Source organism: Plutella xylostella, chromosome 5 (assembly GCF_932276165.1).
Source record: "Plutella xylostella chromosome 5, ilPluXylo3.1, whole genome shotgun sequence".
Taxonomy (NCBI): domain Eukaryota; kingdom Metazoa; phylum Arthropoda; class Insecta; order Lepidoptera; family Plutellidae; genus Plutella; species Plutella xylostella.
In genome coordinates, this window is record NC_063985.1 from 9,425,952 (window position 1) to 9,453,895 (window position 27,944).

General features: G+C 40.7%; 2 protein-coding genes across 3 annotated transcripts; one reads left to right on the forward strand and one right to left on the reverse strand.

Moving 5' to 3' along the window:
- The first annotated feature begins 560 nt into the window (after nt 1-560).
- LOC119692438 (sodium-coupled monocarboxylate transporter 1) lies at nt 561-24,306 on the forward strand. 2 transcript variants are annotated; one of them, XM_038113139.2, is made up of 14 exons: nt 561-877; nt 2,882-3,041; nt 3,632-3,697; nt 3,879-3,930; nt 4,016-4,083; nt 4,743-4,897; nt 5,434-5,574; nt 12,396-12,504; nt 13,425-13,534; nt 20,849-20,991; nt 21,541-21,668; nt 22,294-22,463; nt 23,497-23,719; nt 24,157-24,306. In XM_038113139.2, exons 1-14 carry the CDS (start codon nt 669-671, stop codon nt 24,223-24,225), a joined length of 1,803 nt encoding a protein of 600 aa, XP_037969067.2. In that variant the 5' UTR covers nt 561-668; the 3' UTR covers nt 24,226-24,306. The 2 variants fall into 2 exon arrangements, with proteins under 2 accessions (XP_037969067.2, XP_048489176.1); XM_048633219.1 differs by having other exon boundaries at nt 23,497-23,691.
- A 737-nt stretch (nt 24,307-25,043) lies between these two features.
- LOC105387526 (pancreatic triacylglycerol lipase-like) lies at nt 25,044-27,906 on the reverse strand. Its single transcript, XM_011558259.3, has 6 exons — nt 27,750-27,906; nt 27,155-27,347; nt 26,759-26,907; nt 26,162-26,407; nt 25,595-25,928; nt 25,044-25,349 (listed from the first exon to the last, which is right to left on the reverse strand). The coding sequence occupies exons 1-6, from the start codon at nt 27,784-27,786 to the stop codon at nt 25,304-25,306; spliced, it is 1,005 nt and encodes a 334-aa protein (XP_011556561.3). The 5' UTR covers nt 27,787-27,906; the 3' UTR covers nt 25,044-25,303.
- Between the last annotated feature and the right edge of the window lie 38 nt (nt 27,907-27,944).

Genomic DNA, 27,944 nt, shown 5'->3' on the forward strand with positions numbered 1-27,944 from the left:
AATTTGATGACTGCAAAGGAAAGCCAACTTTACTCACCAGACATAAGGAAACGGTGCTAAAACGGGTTCTAACTCAAAATCCGCTGGTTTGGCTACAAGTTGTTGTTGTCAGTCCCCCGCTTTGATTACCCAAACGGTTATTGGTCCTTCAGCAGATATGTACGGCCAAGCTAGGTAGAATTGTATGTAAGTACCTAGTTAAGTAAATTAAGTATAAAATTGTATTTAAGTAGGTAAGTATAACCAAAATTTTCACCTCTTACTTTTTTAAGACGGTAAGTAAGTAGGTATCTATACAAGTGCTATGGAAAACTAGAGAACCTCCTGTAGGACCTTTTCCTTGAATGTGTTTTATTCTCAGTCCCGTCAAGTCCCGTGCAAATCCTAAAATCACTTTCCTGGTATATTTATTAGTTAGTAAATCCCCGATGCCAAGCGTACCTCTTTGCATAGAGGGGGATCTCGCAACATCCTCTTTTAAATTGCGAGTTATCGTAATTGTTTCATTGTACAGATTGAGCTTCACGCTGACCTCATGAGCCATTTGAAAAGTGGGTGTCTGTTAGGTCACAGTCGAATCTACCAATACTATCCAATGGTTTGCGCGGAAGAGTCTAACGTTCGAGCGGTTTAAACTTTGAAATTCGAATAGTTTTTTATTTTTAAAAATGGATGAGTCGAAGGAGGTCGGTAGCATGATAAGCATGATGCAGAAGTTCGGGTGGGTGGACTATGTGGTGTTTGTGCTGATGCTGGCAATAAGTGCGGTGGTGGGGGTGTACTGGGGCTTCATGAAGAAGCAGACGACGCAGCAGGATTATCTGCTGGGGGGCAGGAACATGCAGGTGGTGCCGGTGGCTATGTCGCTGGTGGCCAGGTTGGTATGACCAAGGAGTTTGCATGAGTATTTCATACATAATTGGTTTATTCTGTGTATTTAGACAAAATTACACTGTGTTAGTTTTTACTACGATCTACGATTAATTATCTACTTAATCGTTATGATACTTTGACGAGGAATGGCGATGGGATAGGATATACCTACTTAGATGGATGGACAATGATGGCACAAACAGACATTAGAAAATTTATAATTTTTCTAATGTCTGTTTGTGCTAATGATTAGATAAGAAATAAGTTTTGAAAGACAAAAACACACACGGTAGTAAAAACAGTGAATGGGAGATTAAAATTAGAGATAACTATAAGAGTATGAAAATGAAGAGCTTGTGTCCAATACCTTAAGCAACGTTTAGATACTTTGGATTGTGTATTTGATGGGGTTTAACACTCATTGCAGTTCATAATAAGTACATACTTAACGTATGTACCTACGTAGTTAACTATAGGAATTAAATTTTAACTCCAAACCAAATTGTTACTGTTGTTAGAGTTTACTTATATCAAACAAAGGAATAAAATGAATGATTCCAAAACTTGGTGCAGTGCATTACTCTGGCGGAGGGCACGAGACTGTGAAACTGGCGACACGTCAGTTGATGCAACTTCATTATTATTATTATTATGTTGTGTCGTTACCGTCTCGGGACCATGGGGTCCCGGGCATTTGGAAGGCGTGCATGGGGCCGAAGCCAACAAGTAGAGGCCCGTTTGACAACATTAATCTATATGAAATGTAACACCAACCGACGATTTTCCCTGTGGAAACTATAGAAGTAAACCCAAGGAAAATCCCCGGTTAGTGCAGGACTATTGTAGGATATGTCGAAAATTAATACAGGGTTATGGAAGGGGGTGCTAAATGGACTGGGTAACTGGGACTATGGAAGGACTATGGCCCCTGCCTGACCTATATGTTTCCCACACGGATAAAAAGGCAGGGGGTGACTCGCACACACATTAAATGGGCCCCCCAAAACAGTCGCTAGCACATTACAGTGACGTAGCAACAAGGGGGCAACATGGCATGAGGTGCTGAGGGTGGAGAGGTATACCAAGGCTCTCAGAGCAATCGCGGATGCCGGTCAAGACCCCTACAAGCACTTACTGGATATACATCCTTCCTCCGAGCATTTCTGCTCTAGCGGTACACCACTCAAGCCAGCCAATGAAGGCAAGCAAGAGGTGGGAGATCCTGTTCCTCGTCAGTGTTCACTCTGGACAACCAATAAAGGCCAGAGATGAGGAACATGGGTTCTCCCGGCATCGGGTGGGTGGGGTCGCTAATGCCCAACAGCTCGCCACAAGCTTATTTATAATAAACTAGCTGTTCCCGCGCGCTTCGCTTCGCCTTAAACAGTTTTCCCGTGGGAATTCCGGAATAAAAAGTAGCCTATGTTCTTTCCCCGGGTCTAGACCGTATTTCATTCAAATCCGTTCAGTAGTTTTGGCGTGAAAGAGTAACAGACAGACAGACAGACAGACAGACAGACACAGTTACTTTCGCATTTATAATATTAGTTAGGATTAGGATAGGATATGCTCAATGATAAATATGTACATTGGCAAACTTAATGCTAACAGCATTCTCTTCCAGTTAACCTTGTCGACTGCCAGACCCGAACCCAAACCAAAACCCCCATAGTGCCGCCAATTGAAACAACGCACATCCATAAAAAATACACCTGCCAACACCCTGAACCTAGCATTCTAAAGGTGCCGAAAATGGCGAACGGCTGTTTTTAACGGTTTTTATATTAACTTCTAGATTTCATGCACTAGGAATTGGGACTTAAACACTTAGGTAGTTCCTAAAAAGCAAGCTTAGCATCAAATGAGTGTAATTGCCTCGGCCGTTTTCTGAAAAGCGCTTTCAAATGGAAGTTATTTAACTACGAGTTATGTTTTTTTTTTCAATTGACGGCGCTATTTCTATGTAAGTATAATTATACTATCACCTTAACGTTAATTGTTGCTTCAGCTTCGTCTCCGGCATAACGCTTCTGGGCTCGCCCACCGAGGTGTACATGTACGGAACCCAGTACGCCTACATCATGGGCGCCATATTCCTCATGTGCCTAGTCATGACCCAGGTGTACTTACCAGTCTTCCACGAGCTCAAGATCACCTCCAATTATGAGGTAAGATGTCTTTGATACATAACGAAATACATAGTTTTGGGGAACTCTGGAGGGTTACTCTATAATGACGAAAACGAACGAGAGCTATAGTGCAATCGGTTCGTTTACCGCAACGAGATAGAGTCGTAGCCAGCAGCAATTCAAAACTAAATTTTTCTTAATATCGAGTGACCCCCCTGTCATCCGCAACGATAATGATGTAACGATAATTGAAAGGAGAAGGAAGGGGGGGAATTCTTCTGGTGACGTATCATATTTTATACGCCCAGCACAACCTGGGCAGTCAGCGACTGAGACTTACATACCTAATGACTTATCTGACTGGTCAATCCTCTCACCCGACCGCTAAGAAGATTAAACAGAACAGTATATTATGTTGAGTCGTGTTTTTTTAGCGCATTACCTCTCCGCTTTGTATTTCCGCAAGCAAGAGTCATCATCATCAGCTCGTGATCGTCCACTGCTGGACATAGACCTTTCCCAAGGAGCGTCAAAATCGGCGTAACCGCTGGCACCCCTTATATCTTTCACTAGATCATTAGATTTAATACTAACTAGATTTAGTACTTATATAATTGTTTTGTTTTCAGTACTTATCCATGAGATTCGACAATCGAGTACGACTTTTCGGATCCATACTGTTTGCTTTTACTTTGGTAAGACTTCCAAAATATACCTATCTAGATAAATTGGTGTATATGTATGTTTTTAAACTTTACGTAGTTCTAATAATGATGGTAAATTTTTTAATGAACTTTTTAAATATGTGAGTTTTCAGAATGACCTTTTTAAAAGCTGGGTTGATCATTATGATTCATTTGTTCTCATTGATTTTAGGTATGCTGGCTTCCTATAGTGATTTACGTGCCAGCTTTGGCTTTCAATCAGGGTAAGTGGTTAATGTAGAGTATACATAATTATATTAAATATGATACTTATAGATATATTTTTAATTGCTTCTGCGTTTATTTCAGTCACTGGAGTCGATATTCACATAATAACGCCGATCGTATGTCTTGTCTGCATATTTTACACCAGTGCTGTAAGTTGTTATTTCTTTTATTTACCTATGTACTCATAGTATAAGTACTTACATAAAACACATTCATAAAATACTATACTTAAGTAATGCAATGAAGTTTATTTTTGGTTGTTGTTAGTCACATAAATACCTACCTATCTTGTTCGTCAGACAAGATGACACTAATCCTTGCAATTAATTTACCGCCTATCTTATCTATAATATCAATATAATTATTACATTTATAACAATATCATTTAGGTGCCTAACTTGACAACATGACACGGGCTATAGTAGAGACTCTGAAATCTACATACAACTGCTGATGATGATTAGGCAAAATAAAGTAAAGAATTATTAACTGGTTTATAAATCAGCTAAATATAATTAGGTACAGTATTATATAATGCTTATCTTTATTATTATGCATTGCCAGTCACGGAATACAAGGCAAATTATTGTGCCTATATTTCTTAATGCCGTTACTAAAACAGAAGTTAGACTAGATACAGCCTTAAAAAAAGCGTAAAAACTGTAAATTTGCAGCTGCAGGATTGCTTGTTGTTTGCTAGTTTTCGCTCACTTTACGCTATTTGCTACGTGCTCTCAGTAAAGCAGCCTACATATTTGGTTGGTTCAGAATCAGCCCCAAATAAACTAGTATCAATTATTGACACCAGGGTGGGCTCCAAGCGGTGGTGTGGACGGATGTGATTCAAATAACGGCCATGTTCGGAGCCATGGCGCTGGTGGCCGTGAAGGGCACCTTCGACGTGGGGGGCTTCGCGGTCGTGTGGGGACGCAACATGGACAGCGGGAGGATCGAAGCGCCAAAGTAAGGTTTTATCGGTTTACTTTGTGGCATTTTTCATTAGCTAGGTAACTTCGCTACTGGACTTAAGAATTTTAGATAGTCGCTATGTGTGTAAGTTTAAAAGTATAGAAGTACGATGTATGTATTTTTGGTAAGTTGTAAGTACATTAATTCGAAAGTGTATATTATTTAATCAAACTCTAATTATCTATGTACACAATACAAGAAAAACTTATGAATCTAGGTACCTATAAACAAAAAAAAAACTAGGTATGTGTGATAAAAAATGCACTCTCCTTTTGACGTGTGGCACACAGTGCTTCGCTATCTTTAGGTTTTAATAATGTTCGTCGTTTTTCTATAGGCTACTTAATCGCGATTTTGTAGCGAATTCAATGTTCGGGTATGTTGTAATTGTAATATTTAAAGTTTTCCAGTGATTATAATCTGCTACGACAAATTCAAGTATGGTCTATAATGATTGTTTTTCTTTAAAGAAACTTCCTGAAAGCTAAAGATAATTATTATAAGTTTAACCGTTCCTACTCCTGTTTTAGCTGGGATCCTAGTCCCCTGTCTCGTCACACCATCTGGAACCTGCTGATCGGAGGCACCATCTACTGGGTGCAGGCGAACGCCGTCAACCAGACCATGATCCAGCGGTACTTGTCGCTGCCAACGCTGCGGAAAGCACAATGGTAATTGCATAAATGAGTTTATTTAGATCTAAAGTCAATAGAGATTAAGAGTTCGTCATTGAGTACCAGTTGAGTACCTATTTGATATGGGTAGTGTGGTGTTATTATGTACTTATGGAGGGTACTTTGTGAAATAAACCAGTGTTTAACCAACTAGCGTGTGTTTCACTACATGGTGACAGCGGTGCTTAAATTAAATTAAATATCTGAGATATCACGGCGTATTTTGATCTCAGTGTTTATTACGTGATCACTAAAACAATTTGTGATAATAATAATAATGGAACACGCGCGTCCTCCGGGTGAACTAGCGGTCGAAGGTGGTCCGGTCGCGCGCGCCGACGCGTGGCGAAAATGGCGGAAACAGTTCGAGGTGTTTCTCATAGCATCCGGAGTGAGCAAGGAGTCTGAAGAGATTCAGGCCAGTTTGTTGGTTAACCTCATCGGTCCGAGCGGCTACGAGATCTTTAGTACATTCACATATCTCAAGAGTGAAAGTGAACATAACCTTAAATGTATCTTGACAAAATTTGACGCGCACTTTGGTACTAAACCCAATATCACAATGTCAAGGTTTAAGTTTTTCTCACGCAATCAAGAGCAAGGTGAAACAATTGATCAATTTGTGACGGCGTTGCGGTTGCTAAGTCAAAATTGTGACTTTGGTGATCTAACTGATAGCTTGATCAAGGATCGGATAGTGTGTGGAATAGCAAGCAACACCGTCCGAGACCGTCTGCTACGGACCGACGACCTCAGTTTGGCGAAGGCAGTGCAAGTGTGTGAGGCCGCCGAACTATCCAAAGAGGAAAGTCGCTGCATAGAAGGGACCTCCAGTGAAGCGAGGGTGGACGCTGTGAACAGCAGGACGGAGCGCGAGGGCCGCGGCGGCTGGCGCGGCAGGCGAGGCGGCGGCGCGCGCCGCGGGTCCGGCGCTGGGCCGCGCCGCGCGACGCCTGCGCCTCCTGCGGCTACTACAGGTGTGCTGGAGGGGGGTTATGTGTGTGATAAAAAAGGTCATTTTGCGAAAATGTGTGTCCATAGTGGGCAAAAAGTGATGAATCTCAGTGTCGAGGATGATTCTAGTGATGAGTTGTTTTACGTTAACACTATTGAGGACAACAAGAACAATAACAATAAGGAATGGATTGAAATCTTTGTATGCAATGGTAAGAATGTTTCATGTAAATTAGATACAGGATCGATGCTAAATGTATTACCTAAAAGTCTATATTTGGAATTAGGTTATTCCCTGAGCAATTTAAGGCCATTTCATAAAAGAGTTCACTCATTTACAGGAAACAATACAGGGGCGTATTTACCCTAGGGCTAAAAGGGCTACAGCCCGGGGCGGCAGGCGGCGAAGGGCGGCCCAGGGGCGGCCGGCAGGCCGCCCTTGGCCTTTAGGTTGGAGGATTGAAAAAGTTCAGAACAATATTTTAGGATGTAAGCCTAGAACGGCCCTGAGCCATCTTTCCACATGTTGATTTCATGTCTTAAGAAATTTGATTTAAAGTATGGAAACCGACCTTTGTTCTTTTCTGAACCGGTGCAAGTCTAATTTTTGACCGCCTCGGTATTTTTTTGAAGGAAATCTAAAGAAAAAAAATTGCCACCCTGCACAAGTTTATTTTTAAACGTTCTAAAATGTACCCGTCTATACAGAAAAATCTTTTTTTTTTTGTTCGGAAGATATCATTATCTTTGCAAATCTATCACCACAATGTACACAATGTTCTTATACATGTAGGTCGCTAGGTACTCTACACTTCTTCTTTTTTCGTGTCAGTGAACATGCGAATTTTTAAATTTGTCTAGACCAAAAAAAAGCAACTTTGATAGCATTCTGGTTGGCCTGAAGTAAGTCTTCCCGTGTGCAGGTGGAAGGGCACAGGGGACAGGAGAGTAAATGCTCCATAGTTTGGGGGGCGGTACCACAGTCGCATAGGTTGGTACCAACGGTATAGTATATATAGCCCACTTGCAGAAATTGTCCTTGCAGCAGCCTACCTCTGCTCGCAACCGATTTAGTGTCTTCCAAATGTGCCAAGGGAGACTCTTTCTGGGAGCAAGTTTCCGGGGGTTTCATCCGTTAAGGACACCTCACTATTTTTAGAAACGCTTTGCGGCTCTTAAGGCGGGAAGGTGCGACAGTGCAGTATGTGAGTAAAGTGGATGTCTGGAGTCGCATTATTGTTTGGCTTTCTGAACAGAACATGCCACTTTTCGCCGTATGCTAGGGGGTGCTATCCCGGCCAGAGAGTAGACTTTGTAGAACGGTATCGGTTTGAGGCATCCCGTTACTGTACGACTATCCATCATGCGCGGACCTTGCCCATATAGGGCAGGCAAATTTGGCAGCTGAGAAGCAGAGTGCTAGGCTACTTGTTCGTAGGACTTGCGGAGAGGCGCCCCAGCTGGTAGACGTAAGCCGTCGCAGAAGGTTATTTCGGGAACTGACTTTCTTCTTGGTGTTTTGGCGGTGGTTTTTGTACGTGAGGTGAGGGATCTATCCAGGGTCACTTCGAGGTATTTTGGTGACGAGCAGTGCTGGATTTTTAAAGTTTGCGAGCCGGCCTTTGTTCTTTTCTGAACCGGTGGAATAGTACAAAAAAAACCGCCTCGGTATTTTTTTAAGAAAATCTAAAGAAAAAAATTTACTCTCTCAGTCGCCCTGCACCAGTTTAAAAACGTTCTAAACGTTCTAAAATATACTCGTGTATCCAGAAAAATCTTTTTTTTTGTTCGGAAGATACAAGGTGGTCCAAAAGGAGTCATCCGATGTTATTTGGTTCTTATTTTTTTCTAAATGAAAAACTTCGATTCTATTTTTTGATCGTGTTTATTTGAACCTTTACAATTTTATTGGTAAAGTCTAGAAAATTATATCGGCCAAATGGGCGCCGCCATTTCTACAAATGAGAGCAACTTCTAATAGGGTGAAAATTACTTTTGGCCCACCATGTATCATCATCTATGCAAATCTATCACCACAATGTTCTTATATACATATGTAGGTCGGTAGGTAGGTACTCTACACTGACTGCTCTTTTTGTTTTCTTTCATTAATTGATGGAGCGGAAAACTACAGGAGCCCAGGGCGCGCAATCTTTAAATACGCCCCTGAAACAATATACCTATTATAGGACAAACAAACATTCAATTGTTTTATAAAAATACAGCGTACATTTTATCGTTTGTTATTGCTGATTTTCAATGTCAAAGTGTTATTGGTTTAGATGCATGCATTCACATGAACCTAATAAACAGAGTGAACAGTATAAATATAAATAGACAGTATAAAGATTTGTTTCATGGGCTAGGTAAATTGCCTGGAAAATACACTATTTCTATAGACGAATCCGTTCAGCCAGTTGTATGTTCTGCGAGAAAAATACCGTTAGGTATGCGTGATAAACTCCTCTGTGAGTTACAAAGAATGACGGACCTCGGGGTAATTAGGAAGGTGACTCATCCGACCGATTGGGTGAATGCTATTGTATTGGCGCCAAAGAAAAATGGTGATATTCGTTTGTGCCTCGACCCGCGACCATTAAACCGCGCCGTGCGCCGCGCACACTACGCGCTGCCGACGGTGAGCGAGCTGGCGGCGCGCCTGCGCGGGGCGGCCTGGTTCAGCCTGCTGGACGCCCGCTCCGGCTTCTGGATGATCGAGCTGGACGATGCGAGCGCGGACCTCTGCACCTTCAGCACACCGTTTGGCAGATTCCAATTCTTACGCCTACCGTACGGGGTCAACTGCGCTAGTGAGGTATTTCATGCTAAAATTCGCCAATACTTAGAGGATTTAGAGGGTACGGAGTCTTTCATAGATGATATTATTGTATGGGGAAGAACTAAAGAGGAACATGACAGTCGGCTAGAAAAGTTATTAGAGCGAGCAAGAGAAATTGGAATAAAATTCAACAAAGAAAAGTGTAAATTTGGACTTAGGGAAGTAGTGTTTTTAGGTCATATATTTGACGAGTCAGGTATGCGCCCGGATAATACTAAAATCAAAGCTATTGTGGATATGCCATATCCAACAGATAGGAAAGCACTAGAGCGATTTTTAGGAATGGTTAATTACCTATCAAAATTCATTCAAGGTTACTCAAGTATGGTAACTGTTCTTAGATGCTTACTGAAGAAAGATGCTGTGTTTATTTGGGAAAAACAACATTCAGATGCCGTAGATAACATAAAAGCAGCACTGTGTGCGGCGCCGGTGCTGGCGCTGTACTCGGCGGAGGCGCCGGTGGTGCTGCAGGTGGACGCCAGCGCGGGCGCGCTGGGCGCCGTGCTGCTGCAGGGCGGGCGGCCGGTCGAGTTCGCGTCGCTCACCCTCACCGACACTCAAACTCGCTACGCGCAAATCGAAAAGGAGATGTTAGCAATTGTTTTTGCATGTGAGCGTTTTCATCAATACATTTACGGCAGAAGCGATATCACAGTTCAATCTGACCACAAGCCACTTGAAGCTTTATTTAAAAAATCATTAATAAGTGTTCCGGCGCGTATTCAGCGAATGATGTTGCGAATACAATGTTACACCATCAATGTAGTATATACTCCGGGTAAATACATGTACATTGCGGACACATTGTCTCGGGCGCCGACGACAGACGTGATGGTAGATCGTGGTGTGAGTGAGGAGGTTGAAGCGCAAACCTGTTTTATGATATCAAGCGTACCCTATAGCGATAGCAAGTTAGAATTGATAAGAAGACACACAGCATTAGACGAAGACTGTAAAGTATTAATTGAATATATTATGAAGGGTTGGCCTAGTAAAATATACATAATGAATGATAAAATGCGAGTATTTTGGTCATATCGGGAAAGTTTACAATATATTGACGGCTTGATTTTAAAAAACAATCAAATCTTCATACCGGTTTGTTTACGTGATGAAATGTTATCGCGAGTCCATGAAGGTCACCTAGGCATAGATAGGTGTAAGCAAAGGGCACGAGATGTGATGTTTTGGCCGGGGATGTCCCGGGACGTGGAGGGGCATGTCCGCGCGTGCGCCACCTGCGCCGCGCACGCGCCGCGCCCGCGCCGCGAGCCCGCGCGCCCGCACCCCGTGCCCGACAGGCCTTGGTTAAAGCTAGGTTCAGACATCTTCGAGTATCGTAGAAAATATTACGTTATATTAGTAGACTATTTTTCCAATTATGTTGAAGTTAATGAGCTTAACAGTATATGTAGCAAAGCTGTAACAAATGCCCTAAAAGAGCAATTTGGTAGACACGGAATACCAATTGAATTGGTTACGGACAACGGACCGGCCTATAGCTCAGCCGAGTTCAAAAAGTTTTTAGATTCTTGGGAAGTTCGACATACTACTTCTTCTCCACACTATCCGCAATCGAACGGCAAAAGTGAACGTGCTGTGCAGTCAGTTAAAAATATATTGAAGAAGTGCATTGATTCAGGTCATGATTTTCATCTAAGCTTATTAAATTTTAGAACGACTCCGCGGGACGATATGGATTCTCCAGCCCAGATACTTATGGGCCGCCGTTTGCACAATAGATTACCAATGAGTAGAAAGTTAATGTATGAATCAGTTGATAATTCAAAAAATTATCAAGCGCTAATGAGTCATAAGAAAAAATCTAATTCAAATTATAATAAGACGGCTAGGGACCTACCTACGCTTAAACAGGGTGATAGGGTAGTTCTTGCAGGGGATAACATAGGGAGACCTGTCAAGGTCATTGCGAAATCCTCAGAGCCTAGGTCATACATAGTGGAGGACGCGGTGGGGCGCCGCTACCGCCGCAACAGGCGGCACCTGGTGGCGCGGCAGCCGGCGCCGGCGCAGCCCGAGCCCGCCGTCAGCTGTGCCGCACCACAGCTGATTACTGATAAGGGAGCATTGCCCTCTGCGAGCGCCTCCGACACACCGACGTCCATTGTTACCGGTCCCGTAACTAGGTCAAAGACTCGAACGCACGCTGGCTTAGGATTTGATTTAAATAATTTGTTTTGATAAATTACTAATGATAAATTTGGCATTACTTGAAGTAAGAACTTACTTAAATAAGATTTTGGATAAATAACAAGCTACTTGTTTGATGAACTTTAAAGGGAAGGATGGATTAATAGGATAAAAATATGTAGTTTCTGCATTATAATACCCACCTACCTAAGGTAATAAAATACGTGTTATTGTAAGTAGGTACTTTACATACCTCTAATTTAGTGTGTTTGATTTATGTTGGCTTTGTCTTTGTACTATTAATTATTAGGGTTTAGTTGTAGTTATAAGTTACATTAGAACTAGACTAGCATGTTAAATAACTTGTCAATAAAACATTCAGGAACTTACGCATATTTACCTATAATTATTTGTACTTACAGCTAAGTTATTAAGTGTTAATTAAAATTAAGATTGATTATAGCTTTATTTATAAGGGGGAAGATGTGGTGTTATTATGTACTTATGGAGGGTACTTTGTGAAATAAACCAGTGTTTTACCAACTAGCGTGTGTTTCACTACAGGTAGGTAGGTAGATACTGCATTTTAAAATCATCATCATAAACCGAAATAGCGCAACCACACTGGCCTCTATATCAGTAAAAAAATGGAATAGTGTATTGTGCTTCAACAACTCAAACGAGTTCATCTGAATGGGGTTACCGAATGGAATAGTGTAGTGATTAGGTCTGAGCGAATATTACATAATAGTTACGTATATATTTTTTGAAATAGTTAATTCTTGATGGAAGATTTCATAGAGTTGTTTATCTCACGCAGTTTAGTTAAATATAAAGATTGTCTAAGTAATCAGAATGTGTTTATTTCCAGGGCAGTTTTCCTGTTCTGCATAGGCATCTCCGCGCTGTACTGCTTCTGTCTGTACTGCGGACTCCTCATCTTTGCGCGTTACCACGACTGCGATCCGCTCACCACGAAGGTAACACTACTACGCAGCCATCCAAGTCTTCGTCACCATCGTCATCAACCATAGAATAACATATGCACTCAAGACTGTATTCCCCGAAGGGGTAGTCAGAGGTGGCTCACAAAGCGAACCACCGACTTTTCGCAGCACATTTGTACTCACGTGATAGGTTGCGAACCATATCGCCGTTTTGGAATAAGTACAATGCACTTAGGATACACATCTAGAATCTAGATGTGCAGGTTTCCTCACGATGTTTTCCATCACCATAAGAGCACGTGGTATTATTGTACTTAAACTCCTTAATTGAAATCACAATTAAAAGAATTCATTGGTACAGGCCAGGAACCCACGGCCTCTCGATTGAGAGGCCTTATCCATTACGCCACCATGCTCATTGAATAATGTGGACTCGATTGTACTCAATCGTATCACCCTCTTATCAATTGTCTCTATGCATAAGTTGTCCAAGTTACCATCATCATCAACTCTCTAGCGCCCACGGCTGGATTAAATCTTTTTCAATTCAATTTCTTCAGTGTCTGAAATGTTCCTACGAACATTCATTCATTCGTAGTTAGTTTTTGGTCAGGTTATTCGATTGAAAGAATTCTTAGCAATCATAAAAGGCTTTGCATTAGAAGCGCATGTAAATTTAAATCCGATTATTACTTACATTATGCGCTTGCTTTAATTAGCGTGTTGGCTTTAGCTGTTGAATTTAGTTTACCAAATAAATAAATACATCATCATCATCATCATCATCATCATCATCATCTCAGCCATAGGACGTCCACTGCTGAACATAGGCCTCCCCCAATGATTTCTACTTTGTCCGATCGGAGGCGGCCCGCATCCAGTGCTTCCCCGCGGACTTGAATATATCGTCCGGTATAAATAAATACCACGATAACATTATGTTTTTGTTGTAGCTGGCTAAAGCCAAGGACCAGCTGCTGCCGCTGCTGGTGATGGACGTGCTGGGGGACTTCCCCGGCCTGCCCGGGGTCTTCGTCGCCGGCATCTTCAGCGCCGCGCTTAGGTCAGTACCCTTAGGGCCCGTTCCTTGCCTGAGAGCATCAGCCAATCAAACGTTGGTCTCATAAGGCGCCCAAAATATTTGCATATTCAAAAATAAACTTGTTATTTAGATTAAAAGTTATAATTCCAACGTGATAAACAATGAGTTTTCCTCTCCAAGACAGTCTATTTTACTTAACCTTATCCATGAAGGCACTATCGGCAATCGGCCGGTACACTGCAAGAGTGTTCAATTCAAACAAAACACTCGCGCAAAGGGTTGCGCAAGGGGTACTGGTTTTGTAATTTACGTGAATTATGTATTCAGGTGTAGTAAAGTGCTATTGTTCCCCGAAGACACAGGGGTATAATCGTGACAGTTCTGACATTGCGAAAAAGAGACGCTTAGCTACATTAAGCGTAAGAAAGAAACGTTAAGCTGTAAATGTTTTTTGTCCTTTTTGCTGTGGCACCTGTTTACGTCAGTTCTCTTTGCCAAACAATGAAACAAATGAAAAATCTTTGCCAAACAAAGGCTGACAGTTACAACAAAATTTTCTAAATGCTATTTATTTTTGATTTGCTAGTGATTTGTGGGTGTTTATTAAGTTTATTAGACTATTATCATCACTTAACGAGTGTGTGACATGGGTGGGTGGATTTTGTTCGGTTGTATAGAGCATATTGAACGAAAACACGATGGAATGATGAATGAGATATATTTTCACATGTAAGTAGATACTATCAAGTTTAACAAGCTTACATTCATCATAGTAGTACTATCTATTGGCTCGATTTTAATATAAAACGATACTAATTTTAATACTGTAAGGTCTTTTAGTATCAGTTTTAAGTAAAAATTACGAGGTACCATATCATAACAAATCACATGGTGTTGCAAGTTATTGAAAATTTATTTTACCCACAAATATTATAGTATGCAAAGAAAATACTAGAAATTGTAACGGACTCGGGTTGGGTTTACAAATGGGGCGCACGAATTCGGTTTTTGTGAAGATTGTATTTTGTAGAAGTCATTCTCTTCTTTCAAATGAGGTGCCTCTCATTGTGAGGTGAGGAAACGTTCGTTTCGTTTTTTTCTTCTATGTGTGATTTCTTCTGTATAATATAAAGTTTATTGTATTGATACGAAATACGTGTTTCCTTTAAAAAAAACCCCATCACATATTTGGCCCACGATTATAATGCTTATGCTCATCCATTTATCTCTGCTTCATAGGTTTCCGACAGAAAAAAATATATCAAGAAAATGGATAGACATTACCGGTCGCACAAATTGGGAACCAAAGAAACATACAAAAATTGTGTTCGGCACATTTTGAAGAGTAGGATTGTTTCGATTGGACGAAGACAATGAATCATACAATCCACTCAGTTTGTGTACAGGCGCGGATCCAGACCTCAAAATAGGTGATGGGCAAGAAGCAAAAAGTTCTTTTGCCAGATAGCTGTTTTTTTTTGTATGAGCATGTTCGTGATGATTATTATGGATATGTGAAATGTATCTCAAAATCCCTCCGTATCAAAAAACATGGTTAAATAATATTATGAAGGGCTAAGACTAGCCTTAATAACCACGCGGCGGCGTCTGCAATACTGAAGTAATTTGACAGCGCATCGGAATATAAGCAACAATTTTTTTAAATATTTTAAATAAATAAAATGTTTAAAAAAATTGGATCATTTGGTGTCGACATTTTGTAAGTGGGACTTTTTCATTGCTCGTGACTCTCGTGAGTGTATTATGAAGGAAAAAGTTTATAAGTTTGTTAATCTTTCGCGAGAAAACGGATATAGAAAATTGACACCCTAAACTTAAATTCAGGCTACTTTTTATTGCGAAATTTCCAAGAGAACTTTTTAAGGCAAAACGATTATAAGACAAGTTACCTATACATCTAAATTGTAGTCATATCGCTGCATTTTTGATACTTATGTTGTATGGGATCCTTCACATAGTATAATTCCAATTTTGAAGCATTTTTAAATAACTGCGCGTTGAGTTATTGCTGAAAAACCAGCTTTTAAAAAATCTTTCTTTGTTTTATCTAAAATAGCCATAGTAGAAAGTTAGGTATATTACCACATTCTGAACACAAGTCAGGTTTTCTAGGTCTTCCTAATACAACCTCCGAAATATTTGTAATTTGGTTAAAAAACTAGAATATTTTTAAGATTATTTATTTAATTACTATACCTATACCTTTAATTAGGTACTATTTGTATATATTAATTTAATTACCTTTATTTTGAGACACAAAATTTAGCCATAGGTCTCATAGTTTTTTAGATAACGACCTTGAACCCAAGACAATTAAGTAAATGCGGGTACCTAACACTTTTCTATTTTTATTTAGTAGAATTATCTATAAATTGTTTACCACAACAACTTTAAACAGCTGAATCCAATCCAATGAACTATCATGAGTTACATAGACATAACTCGTATCATTTTGTTACATACTTACCTTTTTAGTAGATTGATTATTCGGCAAACCTTTTCCTTACTTAACTTAAGGGCCTAACTTGAAAAAATCTAAAAAAAGTGAAATTTTAGCACTTCAGATTGTTTGTTGTGCGGTGACAAAGTAATCTGAAGAAGTATGGCACCAACTTAAAAAAAGAACAGTTTCTGTTTAGGTATATTTGTACTGTCACATAGAATTGGTGTAAACCTTAAATTATTTCTTACATTTTAGTTGTTTCTTGAAGTCGGTTTTTTTATTTTTTTTTATTATTATTTTATTTTATTGTTTTTAGTTTATTTGCAATAATTTTCAATCAAAAGTAAGATGCAAATGATACAAATAAGTCCTACTAGTCAAAACGAATCATTGTTTAAATTATTATTTTATTTTATTGTTTTTAGTTTATTTGCAATAATTTTCAATCAAAAGTAAGATGCAAATGATACAAATAAGTCCTACTAGTCAATACGAATCATTGAAGCCTAAACACGAGGTAGTTGCTATATACCGTTGAGGAGTTCCCTTGACTGCCTTCCGTTTCCATCATCAGATCAGCTCAAGGTCACCATCATATTGTTTTGTTATAAGAACTATATTTACGTTCTTAATTTCATTAGAATCGGTTAATATGTGTCCATAATGGAAATTCATACCCTGTTTTTACCCCTTTACCCACCCTTAGGAATGAGATAAAATTCTGAAAAAAAAATGGGACCACCTGGGAGCTCAACCCAATACAAAAAAACAAGAATTTTCAAAATCAGTTCATAAACGGCGAAGTAATCGGTGAACATACATAAAAAATATTTTAAAAAAAAGATGCCGACGAATTGAGAACCTCCTCCTTTTTTTGAAGTCGGTTAAAAAGGGGATTAAACCAGATGCCTGCGACATATCTATAAGTACGTAAATAGTGGATTTGGCCGTAAGCCGTGACCTAATACAGACTCTTGGCATGAATGAAAATTTTATGGTTTTTGAATTCCTTAACAACTATCCGGATGACTTTCGGGGTGGAAAATAATATTTAGCATAACCCCAAATCATCACCACCAACATACTTATAAAAAAAACAATCACACCTCTAAGGTGATTAAATAACTGAATTATAAATATTATATTCCCATGGTTTGATATGGCAAGTCATTTAGGTGATGGGCATGCCCACCTTGCCCATATGGGTGGATCCGCGCCTGTTTGTGTATATTAAATAATTATATTGAAATCAAATAAGTGGGTGGATTTCAACAAGTCCTAAAAAATCTTCATTTCCGTGGACTTTTTTATTTTAAGGTTTTTTATATTAGAAAAACGCTTTTATTAAAGTTTTTGTTCATGTAAGTGTTCTTACTAAATGGGTAGCAGATAAGTTAAAAACTGAACGAGATACGGATGGTCAAAAATTTCGTGCCACGGCAATGAAACATGCGTTCACGGCAATGAAACAAGCGTCCACGGCAATGAAACAAAGGCCCACGGCAATGAAACAAACTTCCACGGCAATGAAAGAACTGTATACAATGGAAATGAAAGAATCAATCCACTGCTATTTTTAAAAAAGACTGTGAGGGAAACGCAAACTTAGACAGGTATGTATGGCAGAAATATTTGGATAGATATTGGAACGAAAGAAAGAACGACAGTATGTTAAAAAAAAATAAGAATATAGTATAGAATTCTCTAAGTAGCATTGTGGGGTCCGTATTGCGACGTATAAAACAAAATGTTTCATTTCACACTAATAACGTTCACAACATAATATAATAAACCATACCTATAACATTTATATTTTCATTCATAAGGTATAATATCCAATTCGTATACTGTTCATTTTATGTAAAATTCATAAAATATACCTACTATAATATGACATAATCTGTGCTGAATTACACAACACCAGCAAAACACCTAGCACCAAAATATAAAGATTGGTGCGGTTAGGTCAGCCAAGCGTCTCCCTACATAGCGCCAATAATAATAACGCAGTCAAAACTCCTTGCACCAAAACCTAAACATAGAGCGTCTCCCCATGTAGCCCCGATTCGCCTTTGATGAACATGTGCACTTAACCGCTCCTCCTCGCTTTTCTCGTCATCGCACCTATCTTTAGGTTGTGGTACTAGAGGTTTTTGATGGCGTTGTGTAATTTAACACAGATTATGTGATATGATAGAATTTTTTATGAACTTTATGCTAAATCATAGTATATTTTAATTGGTATAATAATATGAAATGTACATGTTATCATCATCAGCCTATAATCATCCAATACTGGACATAGGCCTCTCCAAAGGAGCGCCACAACACTCGGTCCTCGGTCTTCCGAATCCAGCCACTACCGGCTACCTGCCTAAGCTTGCATATTTTGACAGCTATGTTGGTAACCTTAGTCCTCTGACGTATAATTTCTTTTCTGATACCATCCATTAGAGAAACCCCAAGCATAGCTCTCTCCATAGTACGCTGAGTGACTTTAAATCGGTGGACCAGTCCCACCATCAGTGTCCACGTCTCTGCACCATATGTCATAACTGGAAGGGCGCAATGGTTGAAGACTGTTGGATGCGCCTTTCAGCCTCCTTGTCGAAGTTGCTTCTGCCTAGCCGAATAGTCTGCCTCAGATAGTCATATTAGTCATATTAGTAGTCATATTGCACAACTTCGATAGTTGTCTCACAAACGATCACCGGCTCCGGTTTTATGTGAACATTCTACATGACTTTTGTCTTGCTCAAGTTCATACGGAGGCCTACACGTTGCAAGCAGCATTAAGGCCACTTAGCATCCAGCTGAGTTCCTGCAGAGGTGTATGTTCTATTATATTCTATTCTACTATCTGTGGGAGGTATAAGTGCCTGCACCTGGCTCTCTCGAATGGGTCTTTTGTGCAATGTGCATATCCCCAAGGTCTAAGCTGCCTTTCTAAGCTTGGACCATTCATTTCCCACCACGCTGGTCCACAGCGGGTTGGTGGGTTCACATATTATTATTATCTAGATGTGCTAAATCTATAGGTAGATATGCAGGATTCTTCACGATGTTTTCCTTCACCGTAAGAGCGATGATATACATTGTATTTAAATTCAAAGGAACACATTTGTACATGTCAGCGTCGGAATTCGCACCCGCATCATTGGCGTGGGAAGCGGGCGCTTACCCAACTGAGCTACCACCGATCTTATTTATACGTAACGTTCATTATAATTATGTTGTGATTGTTATTATTAATGTAATATTATATATTTCGTTTTTTTACAACACGATACGCACCCGTTTTAACGCACTGCAAAAAGAGGTAATTTGACTAGTCTTGTAGGTAATGTCAGTGATCGGTATTACCTGTATTATAGGTAAAAGATGGTAAAGATATGTTACTTTGCCTAATCATTCATACCACGGCGATGAAAACATAAGCCACGGAAATGAATAACCTGGCCACGGAAATGAATAACCTAACCACGGCAATGAATACAAATTATTTTACAAGACATGGCAATGAAATTTTTTTCATTGCCGTGGCTTTTTTTTCATTGCCATAGCAAATATTGGCCACGGAAGCCACGGAAATGAAAGCATGGCGATGAAAACCAAGGCATTAAATATAAATAACTAAAAAAGTATTAACTATTCGAAGAAATAAACACTTTATAAGGTAAATATTTTCAAAAAGCTTTCTTTTGAATGCTTACTCTAGAAGACAAACTTAATTTTATAGAAGTTATATCTATCCACGGCAATGAAAGAAAAAATGTCCAGTCCCCAAAAATTTTAATGATTTTCACTATAGCGCAAAAACGCGGGCACCGATGTACCTCCTTCCACGTCGAGCAGTTAGGCGACACTTGTAAGAAACGATTAGCGAACTGAGGGGGGCACCCAAGTTCATAGGTAAAACAATATCCTTGATCATGTTTAGGACACGGCGATGAACAGAAGTTCTGGGACACATAAATTTTCACTTACCGTTCGTTATATTCTTTATATATTTCAATAAATGTATTCCGTGACAATACTTTAACTATTCATGTATCAAATGAAACTAAGTTTAACTATCAATACTCAATATTTTTTCATCAATGAAGAATAATACAAAACATTTTTACGTGGGGACAGACACGGCAATCAAAGATTTGAAGGTTTAATATTTTTTTGAAAAATATCCATTAATCCTATTAATAAAATATTTACTGCTACACATAGATAACTATTTCACTTAACCGGAAAAAAATATTAGAAAATTATAACTTGGTTTTTTAGTACTGATTTCATTGATGCCACGCAATTTTTGGCCGCGGGAAATTCACCCAAGTATGAGTAAAGTTTTTTTTCTTATATCGTCGGTTGAAAAACTCACTAAGGCTGATTTTTCAATATTCAGATAAATGTTATCTGGGTAATGCAAACATTGAGAAACATTGAGACGCAACAGCATCAAAATTATTTCCCAGCAAAACTTTTATCTGGCTATTGAAAAATTAGCCTTTAGTGTCTTTTTCCTATCAACCGACGATATACTCAAGTTTTGTTTTTGTTATTATGATAAGTTAAATTTCCCCATATTTAGGTTTTATTTTTTTGTCGGCAACATCTATGGTTTGAGTGAGAAAGAGAATAGTGCACACGGCGATTGCCAGTCTATTTGTAGTTGGTCCGAGCCCGAAGACGTCAAGAAAGACTATTTTGTACTTTCTGAAATTCAAAGTAGGTAAAGTCATGACTTTTTGGTATCGATAGGCATTTAATTTATTACTTTGTCAAACAAAAGTCATTTAGATTTACGAATCGTCTAACAATAAACGCTCGAATTGCTTGATTCATTTGGTCCAATTAAATCATTTGTTTCCCAGCTCCCTGTCCACGAGTCTGAACTCGATGTCTGCGGTGGTGCTGGAGGACTTCTACAAGCCGTTCTTCAAGCGGGAGCTCACGGACCGGCAGAGCAACTGGCTCATGAAGGGCGTCGTCATTGGGCTAGGGGCTCTTAGTCTTGGTATGTTGTACTTGGATTTAATATACCTCGGTAGGTGGTGGTTTGGTGGTAGATAGCTAAACTAGGGTATAATAGAGAGAATTTACATTACCTACCTATTAATTACATTACATTGTGCAATAATAGAAAAATAAATAAACTAATCCATTTAATCTTTGGCAATGACTCTGTCTGCGCCTGGTATGACTAACACAGGAAGTCGGACGACAGCGTACCGGGTCGCATTGCAAACGCCACTTTTTATATTAAAACTAGCAACCCACCCCGGCTTCGCACGGATGTAGTGCTGATGCTAAATACACTACAGAAAAACTTTGATGTTATTGTACATGAACCTTCCTCTTGCATCACTCTATCTATTTAAAAAACTGCATCAAAATCCGTTGCGTAGTTTTAAAGATTTAAGCATAGAAAGTGACTTGGTAGTGATGCGGGCCAATGTGCCCTTATGGTGTGCCTGCATAGTGTGCAAAAATGTTAAAAGCAGCGCTTTTTGCGCTGCCGCCCGCCCTATTGAGCTCAAACCATAATTGGTACTTATATTCCCAGGCTTGGTGTTTCTGGTGGAGAAGATGGGCACGATCCTGCAGCTGACGATGACGCTAGAGGCCATGACCATGGGCCCGCAGCTCGGCGTCTTCACCATGGGCATACTCATGCCCTGGGTCGATTCTACGGTGAGATACCACGTTGTAAAGCCTATTTGGTAATCGTAACAGCCCGTTCACACTAGTCGTAAGTAGCATAAAACTAAAAGTCGAATGCTCTGGTCACCATACACTTTCGCAAAAATCGCGTCTCATCCAATGTGAACAGCTCCGTATAAAATGTATGGTGACCAGAGCATTCGACTTTTAGTCTTATATATGCGACTTAAGACTAGTATAAACGGGGGGTAATAGTCCATTGCAGGACATGAACCACCCCCAAGACTGGAAGATTACTGCCGTAATCATTATGCATGGCTACAAAATCACAAAACAGAAACCCTGGGTATTAGTTGTGTATTTTTAACACTCTGTGTTTAAGTGTTAGTAGCCAATGGCCCAGGGTGCGCCGCCGGACTTATATAAGGACAGATTATACGTCACTCGGGTAGGTTCCTTATGTGCACAACTATATCCTAATCTCCAAATATATACCATAAGATGGTAGAAAAAACTTTCAATTCTAACATCACTGTAAATAAATAAACAATAAAAAAAAACATAGTTTTTCAACCGCAAACTTTTACCACCTATTTTGTAACCTAAACCCCGAACCATTACCGCCTGCACCTCTGTAACCTAGTGTACATTCCAGGGAGCCCTAGTGGGCGGCATCAGCGGGCTGGCCACCATGGCGTGGTGGTGCCTGTCGGCGCAGTTCGCGACCGCGCGGGGAGATATCGTGCACGCGCACAAACCGCTCACCACCGCCGGGTGTACATACGCGTTCAACGCTACCGTGGTGGAGCAGCTTGTTGATATACCGTGAGTAGGAATTGAAGTATTGGGACGCAGCGTTGATTATGAAGGAAGTGCTTAGACAGGTAGCCTGTGGTAGCTGGATTTTGTGAAAAAGAGATGACCTTAGGAGAGGATTTTGTGCAGCATCAGACGATTACGGGCTAATGATGATGAGGAAGAACCATAATTTTAGATGTAGGTACCTAGAGGTTGAAATTTTTTTGTTACTCTTCTACGTTAATTTAATTTAGACACATTTATGAACTTTCTAACAATCATAATATTGAAAGCATCCTCAGACTGTTCACTTTGTCTTCTTCTTCTATCGTGTAAAATGCACTAAGCTAGCTTCCTCGAGTGTTTTGCTACTCTTATTGCGAGATCATTGGCCTTCATCAGGTCTCCTTGACTGCATTTTGGGGCATTAGGACACTCTATAAGGTGTGACGTTGTCTGGAGGCTTCCGCAACTGCATAGAGTGCTGGCATTGGCTGGGAGCATATCCCATCGCCTTAAATTGTCCTTCGTCCGGGCAACGCCAGCCCGGAGGCGGTTTAGAGTTTTCCATACAGACCACTCTTCACCCCCTCCAGCAGGCAGCTCCTCGGCTGGCTGGACAAACTGACGCAAGTGGGAAGTATCGGCTCTCCAGCGGCTCAACCTGAACTCCTGCGCTGTCTCGTTAGTCAGCGGTTCGGTTGTGACGAAGCTTCTGCGTGATTTAAGGCGCTGCTGCACTGGAACATGACCATACAGAGGATGGCGCAAGTCGTTCAGTTGTTTCCAGCGCTCTTTGGCCGCAGCGGCCTTTCTGCGAACCGCTGGCGGTGCTATTCCAGCGAGCAGGTATAGCTTATCAGTCGGAGTTGGTTTTAAGCAGCCTGTAACCAGCCGACAGGTCTCATTAAGCGCGATGTCCACCTTCCCAGCGTGAGCCGAGTTGTTCCTCACTGTCAATCTGTTCACTTTTTCAATCTATATTCACATCCATTCTGAAACTTATGTAATTAAGATTATCGTTAAAATGTTAACCCAAAAACCTTCTCCCCACCCCCAGTGAGGAAGTGAACCCGATCCTCCGCGTGTCCTACATGTGGTTCACGCTGGCCGGCATGGCGACCACCATGTGTGTCGGGGCCGCCGTGTCCCGCGTGGCCCGCGCGCGCGGCGTGGCCCACGTGCCGCCCGCGCCGCGCCTGCTGGCTCCGCAGCTGCGTCGGGGGAAGGAGCCCCCGCATCCGCAGGATGACAAGTATATTAGCGCTTACGGGAATAGTAAGGTGAGGGGGTGTTTCTTCTTAGCGTATAGGTGACAAGCACTAGAGATGGGTTTGGGTTTATCACAGTGGTGAAAGGATTACCAGTCAGGTAGTTAGACAGCATCAGTCACCTACTGCCCCGGGCTTAATCGCCTGCTGTAAGTTAAAATACAGTTCATACTGACATCTCTCTGTGAGGTGGTGTTGGTTTGATTGTGAGTGTGGGTAAAAATTATAGACCTGGACTAGGGTTTGTTACCGTGGTGAAAGGATTGGTCAGTTAAATCGGTAGCCTCTGAGTGCCCAGGGTGCGCTGAACATATATAGGGATTTGTCAGTTGGGCTGGCTTCTTTCATCCGAGGCTCGGTTTGTTGATGATAATGTCCTCCTAATGCTGCATGCGGAGACAATATCAGCAGTGAAAAGTAAACGGTTTAATTGTTCATGTTTGTTTCAGGATGCGCCTCTCAACAACACTACCTCACTGAGTATGAAGCCCATTAACGAATGTGAAGAAATCAGTTGAGAATGTAATGATAATTGTTTGTCTTAATCTAAATAAGATCATTAATTTATTTTGAGTTTTTAATATAATTTTTAAAAAGGTTCTCGTTTTTTGGCTTTTAACATGGATAGTTAAGACTCAGTTTTAGTAAGTAGTTGAACCTTTAAAGTATATGGTAGGAAGATGCTTTACAAAACTTACCATCCGTGACATGGGAGTCCCATGTCAATAAGAAAAAATATTTAATACCCGAGAAAAAATATTAAAGCAAATGTTTTTTTCGATTAAGGACCTTTAGCGCAACAGCTGCACCAATCTGGTTGTCACGAGATCGAAGGTCGGAGTGTCAGGAAGACGCTAGTAATTTTCCAATTGTGGCGATATCGAGACCCGCGCACGCGAAAATAGTCACCCAGTTTACTACAGTGATTGACTGCATCCTGTCTACTATTTTGATAGCTTATAACAGCTCATTTATGGAAATAGTTTTAGTGTACCTATTTTCTTACATAACTAAACAATTTAAACATTAATAGGAACTTGCTATTAAAATTATCCAGACAAGCAAAATAAAATATTCAGTTCCGTAATAAAAAATCTGTTTGAGGTAAATTATTTTTTGCAGGAGCTACGAAAGCGCTACGCAGCTACGCCGTAGCGGCGTAGCGCTTTTGTAGAAACTGTTAAAAATAATGCCCAGTTTAATAACTTTATCGGAACATAAATCTTTTATAAGACTTTGACTAACTTTCCAGACATGGGAATCATCTAGGTCCTATGTACCTAATACGTATATTTCTTGTGACGTGTAAATTTTAAATCTCTGATACATAAGTATGTAATGTTAATAAGAAGATAAGATTACATTTATTCAATTACATTTTTTAAATCTATATTGATCATGTTCAGATATCTGCAAAACACGCATTTGATATGCCGTTCGTTGTTAATTATGATGTTACTCGTAGTTTCTATGTAGGTAGATACGGAGATAAGTAAAAATAATCCCATTTATCGAAATTAATAATATTATTGTTATGTATAATCGTTGCCCATAGATTATTTATTTATCTTTCGATTTTCGCCATGTATTGATGAACTAGTAAGGGTAGTTCCTCGCAGTTTGTAGTCCGTAAATTCCGCTCCTGTAACAAACAATATGCATATTTTATCTAGCGCATTTAGTCATTAGATTTTTTTAATATCTTTGGGTATAGCAACAAGATAATAGTGTTTTCGATACAAATACACTGACACGCTATTCCATCTTACAGTAGCACTCCTTTTCTATACAGAATCGAACCGCGTTATAATAACTCACTACTTATTTTCTCTAAGCGATCCGAAGACACCCAACCATAGATAACAACAACAACAAATCTCATCTCACCCGCGCTTGTTCAGTTGCGCGTTGCCCATGTTGAACGACGCCCCGGAGCAGCGGTTGTTCTCCGCTTCATTAGTATTATTGCACCTTCTGCCCTGCAGCCTGTTGTACTTGACGGTGGCCGCGAACAGCTCGTAGGCGCGGCTGTGAGAGCAGCTGCTGATCCAGCAGCCAGGCTGAGGGTTCCTTCCACCATTAGGGTAGAAGTCCGCATCAGCGATGGAGTCGAAGATCCCTAACAGACCGCCGTCGGTGTGGATGGCCTCGACGTACTGGCCGTCGTTGCGGTTGAGCGCGCGGTTGTTGTTGCCCCAGCGAGGGCCGGCGGGGTCCAGACCTGGGGGAATGGAAGGTTTTTAATTCGTGGGGAAAATTAGCTTCTGTAGAATAGAATTAAATAATTAATGATTATGATTATGCATTTATCGTTTTTCATAAAGTAAATACTTATTATTAATCTATGTACTATTAGATATATCGATATGGCCGCTAGGTCACGTTATGTTGCAGCTTGGGTCTACAATTCACCAGTGACCTTCATCCATCGAAATACAAATACAAAAACCTTACCTGTAACCCTAGCGGGCCTGCTGCCAGTAGTCCTGCCGGCATTGCCAACAACATGAGCTCCGAGACTGAAGCCGATCAGATGCACATTGTTCCAGTTGGTGCCGGTCTGGCCCACGAGCCAGGTGAGGAAGTTGCCGAGGTGCTGGCCCACGCCGGGGACTCCGTTGGCGGCCGTGATGTAGTTGGAGTTGGCCAGCCGGTTCCAGTCGACGACGATGACGTTGCAGTTCTCCACTTGGAGTAAGGCTGATGAGAAGAGGGGGGGGGGGGGGGTTTAAAAATAGTATTCAGTATTTTCCAAATTTCAAAAGCCAGTATATAGTGGTTCTTGTGTGAGGCTTATCGGCAGCGCGGAAAAATAATATACTGTTGATGATGACAGCACCCATACATTAAAATCGGCCTGATGACAGTTTTGTAGATCCGGATTTTAGTGGTTCTGCTTAACAACTTGGACTGAAAGAGCTGGAAGTGTCCGACTGGTCAGAATTGAAACAGAATAGAGAAGATTGGCGCTCTTTAATGTCGGAGGCCAAGATCCACTTTGGGTCGCTGAGCCAGCGGAGTAAGTAAGTAAGTTGATGATGACAAACTCACCAGGCGTGATGACCGTGTTGACGTCACTACGTCCGTTGCTGTTCCAGCCGTGGACGATGACCTTGATGGGGGCGCCCCGGATGAAGTTGGAGTTGCTGATGCTGTTGGAGTTTCCGCTCACCAGTAGCTGGTGGTTGGTGGGGTTGCGCCTGAAATAAAACGTACGAAAATTAATTATTGCTGATTGTTAAACAGTAATCACGAGGGTTGTTGTGGCGCTCTTTGGGAGAGGCATATGATGACAAACCGAAACCAAGATGATCACGATGTACGAGGTGAATAGCTTAGTATTAAATGATCACTGAACTTAGGGGAACACACATATCACCCACGCTAAAATGCAGAGTGCTCTACACAAAACTGCCTGACTACAACCAACTTGTATGATTCACAAACCTAGTGAACAGCCAGTACTGGTTGTTGGCTCCGTTCCGGGACATGTCATTCAGGAGGCTCTCATCGGCCGGCTCCTCGAGGTCCACCAGGTGCGGGACGCCCTCGCCGTCGGGCATCCAGATGTAGCGGCTCACCCCCTCCACGTAGTGGCTGTTGTCCCCCGGGATCGCCGGGATTGCGCTAGCAGCGCATACTGCGGATTTAAATTTGTGCATAAAATATACATACTCAAAGTTTTTACAGGGTCTCGTTTCGTTGAGTGTTATACGTACTTGGTAATAGTGTAATGTAATAACCTAAAATTGTACATGTCTTAGGGACTTACCAAACGCTGAACGTATATAAAATAGTATTTAAATCAAATTTTAAATACATTTTGTACTAACTGACAGATGTATGACAGGCTACTAAATAGGTACGTTTAGCGTTTGGTGAAATTCCACCTTAGTAGCTTAAAAAAACTAATATTTGCTCGGGTACATAAAAAAAAGTTCGTTTTTGGGACTTTTATGTTATAGTACTGTTTGTGTTTGAACATGTTTATGTTATTTTAATGGTCCAAAAAGTGTGTGTATGTTTTCTGTGGTTTACTCACTGGTGACGAAAGCAGCAATCACTACTAGAAGTTTCATGATGACAGACCAGGGTTACCCAGTTTATGAGGAAGCGTGTACTGATCCTCTCATATATAGCAGTGCAAGATTTATCAAAATTCGGCTATCGGGGAGGTATTAACAAGGGGTTTAATAATGTTGATAACTCAGTCATGATTGTCAGCGTTAGGTAATTA

What these genes read in the sequence shown, in the direction of transcription:
- LOC119692438 (XM_038113139.2), top strand. Translation starts at nt 669, where the DNA reads ATGGATGAGTCGAAGGAGGTCGGTAGCATGATAAGCATGATGCAGAAG. An exon ending in GGGAGGATCGAAGCGCCAAA is followed by an intron (nt 4,898 to 5,433) that starts GTAAGGTTTTAT and finishes CTCCTGTTTTAG; the next exon opens with CTGGGATCCTAGTCCCCTGT. An exon ending in ACGCTGCGGAAAGCACAATG is followed by an intron (nt 5,575 to 12,395) that starts GTAATTGCATAA and finishes GTTTATTTCCAG; the next exon opens with GGCAGTTTTCCTGTTCTGCA.
- LOC105387526 (XM_011558259.3), bottom strand. Translation starts at nt 27,786, where the DNA reads ATGAAACTTCTAGTAGTGATTGCTGCTTTCGTCACCA. An exon ending in CAACACGGTCATCACGCCTG is followed by an intron (nt 26,408 to 26,758) that starts GTGAGTTTGTCA and finishes TCTTCTCATCAG; the next exon opens with CCTTACTCCAAGTGGAGAAC. An exon ending in GCGCAACTGAACAAGCGCGG is followed by an intron (nt 25,350 to 25,594) that starts GTGAGATGAGAT and finishes TGTTTGTTACAG; the next exon opens with GAGCGGAATTTACGGACTAC.